The 7,899-nt window shown below is 38.5% G+C and overlaps 1 protein-coding gene across 1 annotated transcript in view; it reads right to left on the reverse strand.

Moving 5' to 3' along the window:
* The window catches only part of usp25 (ubiquitin specific peptidase 25), a gene marked incomplete in the record, with an annotated part of 317,087 nt that extends 316,434 nt beyond the window's left edge, over window positions 1–653 (reverse strand). The window contains 1 exon segment of the mRNA XM_037688164.1: window positions 457–653. Within this exon segment, the coding sequence (XP_037544092.1) occupies window positions 457–498 (42 nt within the window).
* Window positions 654–7,899: the final 7,246 nt, after the last annotated feature.

The raw sequence follows: 7,899 nt of genomic DNA on the forward strand, positions 1-7,899 counted from the left end.
GACTAGTGTAGTAGTACACGCCCTGACTCAAACATTTACACACTACATAAACAAATGACAAGACACACAGCAAATTAGGTGGTCACTAAGCATGGTTTTTGTTTTAAATAAACGACATAATGGCTCTCCAGGTTGCCACGCAGAATATTATATTTAAATGTCTAACTATTGTCAATTTTAAGCAAACTTGAACAATTAAGATTTCACTTACGCCGTACCGTTGTTGGCTAACACAAGCAGACAGGGCAGCTTTGGGCCTTGCTGCTAAAATATGTGTTCAAACCATTTATTTGGAAGTAAACAACTAAGAGCATAACTATCCCGAGCATTTTAAAACAACATGACTAACCACCGAGACGACCAGGACTCTGTAAGTTCTTCGAGCCCCAAAAACTATGAAGCTAACGCAGTTATGCTAAAGTTAGCTAGCAGTGAAAGTATCTTCTACAAGCTTACCTTCTGAGAATGCTGCTGGAGGACATTCTGCTCCACGGTCATGGCCGGTCCGGAGGTAAATGTAATTAAAATTCAAACCAGGAGTAGCGAAACGCAGGTTGTACTTCCCACCAAAGCGAAACAGAACAGGATGCTATGAAGTCCCCACCTGAAACGACGACTTTACGAGCGCCATAGTAGAGCGTCTGGGGCAACTCGTCAGCATGAAAACATTGCTCAGTCCGTTGGAGAGCAGGGATCGATTACTCATGTCTGCCTGAATAAAACACACGGAGTCCAAAACACCAGGTAACTAAACACGTCATATAACTAAGGTATTCTTTATAGCTATGAAGAATTTCTTACTCAGTACAAGGTTCCTGTCACTCCAAGAGAATATAGTATTGCCTTTGACGTTATTCCATCAGGTTTGCTCATGTTGTTCAAGGAAGATGACTTCTCTTCTACCCAGTCCTCCTGAGCCTAAACAAGCTCTGCTTCTCAACTCAACCAAAAGGCTCAAGTCCACAATCCGTTCTTTATTTCAAGAAAATCTGGTTTCATGAAGAAATTACCTTTGATGAAAAATGGTGGAAAATAACATAATATGGATTGGTGAATATAAGGTTTAATTATGAAATTTGGAAAATAGATCATATAAAGATGGCTAGGATTTCTGATAGATGTGGCCATAAGTCAATAAATAATATATTTTCAAGGACTGTTAACTTTAAAATCAAACCATGACACTTTCTGCTGGCAGTAGGAAAATAGTTACTTATTTCTAATGAGGCCTTTAATGACAAACAAAACATCAAAAAAGTTCTTGTTCAGGTAACTGAAATTAAATTATTCTTCACATCATTTGAGTGTTGGTGGGGATCAAAACATAATTAATAATGAGTAAAAGAGTAGCTTAATACGTCAGAGCGACCCTGGCTCTTAGTGGAGCAATCTAAAGACTTGATACTGTAACAGGTTGCCGAGGGGATAATCAGAATCTCACAGTCTTTGTAAGATTATGTAAGATTGGTGCTTGTAATGTGTCACAGATTCAGTGGAAAGAGATGATGGCTAATGTGTTCCTGGTTGATGGGACAGGGACTTCAGAGAGTCTGTAAGGTGTTTAATGGACTGGAATTGAAAACAGGAAGTGTCACTGGGTGGAGAAAGACAGTCTATAAATGTGGGAACAGACTTGAGCACCTTAGAATTTTACAGAGGGCCTCTGAATTCAGGTAATTTTAAACAATTCTCTCTTGTTCACACATTTTGAAGTCTGTAAGAATAAAGATGTTGAATTCTGACACAAACGTGTGTTCCTTCCGAGCAAACAATCCAGGCAGGGGAGAGGAGAAGAGATCTTTGTTTCCCTTTACACATCCCCATCTCGTGTTTCCTACTGGAACACGTTTGTGCAGAATCAACTGGGAAAAAGTCTGGTCTCTCCCGCAAAAATGTTTTCTCACTAATAAAGTCAAAGAAGTTTCTTTAAAATTAATTAATAAATTTTATCAAACCAAACACTTTCTTCAGAAATACAAAGGTGATATTGATATTTCCTGTTCATTCTGTAAGCTTTATCCAGAAACATCTATTTATCTTTTTTGGAAATGTAAATACTCACAGAACTTTTGGAAGGACATTGTTGCTCTGATATCCAATAATATCCAACCTGGTTTGAAAATGTTCTGTTTGGTATCCTAGATTTCAAGACGAAAGACTCCTCTCACATATTTATTATCAATCTGATCTCATTTCTTGCTAAGTTCCATATCCATAAAAGTCAAATAATGCATAGGAAACCCTTTTTTGACCTCTAATGGATGTAAAACTGTATCTTGACTCAATCACAGATTCAAATAACAAAAAGGCTATACAAACAAAATAATATCTATAATAAATACAGTTTAACTTTGTAACTCACATTTATTTATTTGTGTATTTTATTTTATTATTATTTATTATTATTATTATTATTATTATTATTGTTTACTTCTTTTTTCTCCTCTTTCTTTGATATGTTCATTGTTCTTCATTGTGGACTCCTGGCAAGGACCAATGCAGACATGTTCCTGTTTTTAGTTTTATGCATTCGCCTTATAATCTAGCTATTTTTGTTACTCTTTTGGCCATCTTATTTGTAAAAAAAATAAAATCTGTATGCCTTTTGGGCAGCACGGTGGCACAACTGGTAGAGCTGCTGCCTCTCAGCGAGCAGGTCCCTGGTTCAAACCCCGGTCCAGGGGCCTTTCTGGGTGGAGTTTGCATGTTCTTTCCATGCATGTGTGGGTTTTCTCCGGGTACTCCAGTTTCCTCCCACAGACCAAAAACATGCATGTTAGACTGATTGGTAACTAAATTGTCCCTAGGTGTGAGTGAGAGAGTGAAGGGTTGTTTGTCTCGTTTGTCTCTATATGTGTCCCTGTGATGGACTTGCGACTCGTCCAGGGTGTCCCCCGCCCCTCGCACAGTGATTGCTGGACATGTGCACCGGCGACCCCCATGACCCAAAATGGAATAAGTGGGTAAAGATAATGGATGGATGGATTCCTTTTTTATAACTGTTTATTGTTGTTGCTATTGTCCATTGTTGTCATCATTCTTTGTTGAAATCGGGTCTCTCTTGTAAATGAGTCCTCGAGGCTCAATGGGATTTACCTGTCTACATAAAGGTTGAATGAATTGTTAAAGACGGGAGCTGGCCGGACCCAGAAACCCCCTCCAGCCCACGTCCTTCCCCCGGCTCGGCTCTCCCTCAGAAGTGGCAACTCTCATTATCAATAAATCAAGGAAACGTCAATTAAGTTTTACCAATTGTATTACAATCAAGGCAGGAAAAAGTTACAATTTACTGCGCTGGACTCTCCAGTTTGTGACGCGTTCACAGACCCGGAAGAGCTCCGATGTCCCGTGTCATTACTCATTTATAGGGGCCTAGACTCCTCCTTCGCAGAAGGGGAGCTCAACCTGTCAGTGTATGAGGGGGCGTGACTAAGTGTGATCTCAATGGATCTTATGTGGTTCTGATGTGTTAGGAAATATGAGACGGTGCTTCAAAAGCCTTTCTATGTGATGTGGCAAGCAGATTAAACTCTATTCCTTGACTGATATTGAAATCCCAGGGAGACTCTCTTAGAGCTGCTGGCCCAGTTTAACCCAGTCAGAACTGGGTCATAATTTCATTATAATCCCGTCTGAGCAGATCAAAACCATAGGACCAGTCCAAAAATATCTTAACAACTCCCCCTGGGCGAGGGACCCTAAAATGGGTTCCCTCGCATAAAAACTCTGAGTTCAGTACCGCCAGATAAGCAAGCAATTAATCACTTTCCTCTGGTTGAATGTGAACTACTCCTTATATGTTGGTGGGAGATGCCTACAGGCTATAGCGTGTGACCTGCCAGCCTCTGGTCACCTGACCCAGCCCTGGACATCTGCCTAGGACTTCAGCATCCACCTGGTGTGGTGAATATGACATAATGGAAATTTCTAACATTTGTCTAAGTCTGAGCTCTAAATATATGATTTAATGATTGCAGAAGGCATCCTAATGCAAGAAACCGTTCTTATCTAATAGATGTTCATCAGTTTGTAGAACCTGAATCTTCTCTTTTTGACTCCAAGGGCAGGCCTGGTCCATTTGGTCCATCTGAAAAGGAAAAAGAAAAACTCTGTGCCCCCTTCCCCTTCAATCATGCAGTACCCAATTTATTTGCACAGAGCGCTGCCGGTATTTTTAGCCTGTCACAGCAGAAAAATGTGTTTGTGTGAATAAAATCAGATTTAAACAATTAACGTGTTTTAACGTGCATATGTATGTAAATAACAGAACCTCCCAACTCCTCCTGGTAAGTAATATAAAAACATTCCCAATTAACCAACAAATCAATTCACCCATTCCACCACCCTTCAATTTAATATCAGTTTAGATTGAAAAATTTCATAAGTTCACCCCCTGGAAAATTTATATTATAAAACCTCATTATATGTATTTATCAAAATCCTCTGGTCTCTCTCATGGCCCAGCTGTAAAAAAATTGTTTCATAGAAAACAATCTATCATCACAATTGCACCATCTAGTGGCATTATTTCATCATGATCTGGTCTTGAAACTAATTACAAACACACATTAAAAAACTCATGAATAAGAATGTCTTCATACATCAAATCGTCATTAAATAAAGAAATCATCAAGTAATCATTAAAGGTAATATTTAGCTAAGTACCATGCAAAAGTATCTTGTTCAACCATGTTAATTTTAAGGAAAAAAAATCATCATAACGCTTCATAATACTGTACATAAACTGTAAACGTTAATATTTAACCCATCCCATAATTAGTCAGTCCATCAATCATCTCATCTCTCAAAGTAGTTGGAGAAGACCTGTCACCCAATTAATGTTGAGTTCAACATTCAAATTAACCACAAGTCTAAAGTACACATCTGTATTTAATTGTTAAAACTTTACCCAGAACTTAGCTTCATATTATCTGTTAAATTTCCTGTTATATTCACCCGTGTTTGACTTCCTCCCTGTTAGGTTGTAACACACTACTAGGAAGGTCCACTTAGTTATAACACCAAGAAGTTCACTCTAAAAAAACCTTTTAGTTTCAACTAAAAGTTGTAATTTTCTTCTCCCACATTCAACTAATCAGTTTTGGAATTAATTAACAGATAGGAAATTTGTAACTCTACTTTCAAAATATTGCTTTTTATCCATAATAGCAGTTGTTCTAATTTATCATTCAAAAACCCCAAGACTTAGCTTTAGATATAATCACATCATTAATTGATTAGCATTGTAAACACAACCTATAAATATTTGTAATGTCAAAACAGTGTTCTATAATCATTTCAGTACATGTAAAAATCCAAAAACTAGTCTATCAATAATCATTTATTAACTCATAGCTTAATAAAATCAGTAAGTTCACAGTTTCAAAGTGTTTGATTGGCTAAAGATATATTTAGTGAGGTGAGCAGGTCGGATCACAGCTGACCCTGCTCACCCTGCACATGGACTGTTCGAACCACTCCCCTCAGGCAGGAGGCTTCGGTCCATTCGGACCAGAACCTCCCGCCATAAGAACAGTTTCTTCCCCTCTGCTGTTGGACTCCTGAACACTCATAATGCTACCTCATAATTTCTGCTTTGGTCACATTACATCTGTATTATAATTGAATACTCCATCTGTACTGTTCTCTAAGCTTTTTTATTGTTTTCTATTGTATGGGTGTACATATGGTTATGTTATGTTTTTAATTTTACTTTATTTGTGGGTGTACACAGGCTTATGTCTTATGTAATGTTCTCATTTTTACTTAATTTTTACTTTATTTTTACTTTATTTTACTTTATTACTATTCACACCTTATGTCGAAGCAAATTCCTAGTTTGTGAACCTCGTTCATTGACATGGCGATAATAAACTGATTCTGATTCTTCTGATTTTAAAGACGCTCCTCCATCTATATGTTTAAAAGTAAAATCAGAAAGTAGAAAACCCTTTACTGTGCTGGTAACGTTAATTAGATGTTAATAATGATAAGTGATGTCAATTTGATGTCAATAAACTGTCACAGCCAGATCATTATGAACCTTAAAGAATCCTCATTCATGAATTAAGGCAGGAAAAAGTTACAATTTACAGCTCTGGACTCTCTGGTCTGTGACGTGTTCACAGACCCGGAAGAGCCCCGATGTCCCATGTCATTACTCCTTGACTGATATTGAAATCCCAGGGAGACTCTCTTGAGAGCTACTGGCCCAGTTTAACCCAGTCAGGACCGGGTTATAATTTCATTATAATCCCATCTCTGAGCAGATCAAAACCATAGGACCAGTCCAAAAATATCTTACCAGAATGAAAGTATGTTTTGAGACTGTTGTAACTGAAGTAAAGTTCTAAATAAATAATGGGGAAAAAAACAGGTGATATGATTGAAATTTCAACTGGATAATAATGATATGTTTTCTCGATCTACCCAGTGAAGTTACCTCCTAAGTTATGGCTAAACCCCACTGCAGCCTCTCCTCTAAGGGGTATCACAAACTAAATGTAGCACTTGAGTATTTCCCAGAGTGACCTTAGGTTAGTTCCACTTAAGGTTGTGTTGAAGGTGACTCACCCAGATTTGTTAACAACCTCCATCTGTGAGCCACACCCTTATCTCACCCTGTGACTCGCCCAAACTAGCAGCTGAAGTTGGATCGTCATCCACAGAGAAACTCACATTCAACGGCCGTTCACCTTCATTGTAGGATGGCTTTTCTTACTGATCTGGTTCTTTTTAGAATCCAGGGATAAGATTCTAGGATGTTGTTTATAATCAAAGCTGAGAAAACTGTTCAAAACCTCCGTCTTTAGTTATAATATTGAACCAAGCTTCTTAAATCCATGAACACGAAGTTGTGAAATGATAGTCCAGCATCTTACATTTTATGCTTTGCTTTAATTAATGATTTTCAGGGGAACAGCATTATAGAAGAAATTCATAGTGATTATTCTGTTACTTAAAAAGTCAGTAGTTGAAAGTCCACTTGTTACATGAAAGGTGTTACTGTTTATTGTTGGTTGATGTCCAAGGGGCAAAACAGTCCAGTCGTGTTGTAATTCCTTTGCTTCAATGAGCTGAACCAAAGAATTATAAATCTGTAAAGCTCCGATGAATAAAAACAGAAATTTGTAAATCCATAAGCTCCGTTGAGGAAAAATAGAAATATATTACCATACCATACCATACCATACCATACCATACAATACCATTTTATTTATAGAGCTCTTAAAACAGCTACAAGGCCAACCAAAATGCTGTACAGACAGAACAACAGGTAACACACAAAGCAAAATACAAAATTAAGTAAATCAGAATATAGACATAAAAACGATGCAGATAATGACGACAAACCAGTGTGGAGCATACAGGATCAAACACAGATCATCTGGTGTTGAAAGCTACCGAATAGTAGTGAGTTTTTAAACGGGACTTGAAAACCGAGAGGGAGGGGGCCTGTCTGACAATCAGAGGTAAAGCCCCCAGTACACTGCCGCGTACATCCATACGCAGAGGTACGCACGTACGTACGCAGAGGTACGAGCGTACCCCCCAGGGCATGTCCATGCAAAGCTCAAATTTTTACGACCGCATACGCGTACGCGGTGTCGCACAATAAACTGCCCAGCGACGGACTGTTCTGTATGCGACACCAATGTATTAATTCTCCTTCTTCATCCCTGATCTGGCCTTTTCTTTTGTTTTTTTGCCAAGAGGCAGTGATCTCTTCCTTCTCCGTTGATGCCAAGACTGAAATGGTGAGAAATGGAGGAATTTGTCACGAGCGAATTAAACTCAGGTCCAGCGTGGCTGCGGGAGGGTCTGGAGATTTCCTGGTGGGCTGGTCTGATGTGTGGGCTGTGGAGCCAGCGCTCTGTTTTTTTTTTTTTTTTTTTTTTT

Source organism: Nematolebias whitei, chromosome 14, assembly GCF_014905685.2.
Source record: "Nematolebias whitei isolate Nwh7 chromosome 14, NemWhi1, whole genome shotgun sequence".
Lineage (NCBI taxonomy): Eukaryota > Metazoa > Chordata > Actinopteri > Cyprinodontiformes > Rivulidae > Nematolebias > Nematolebias whitei.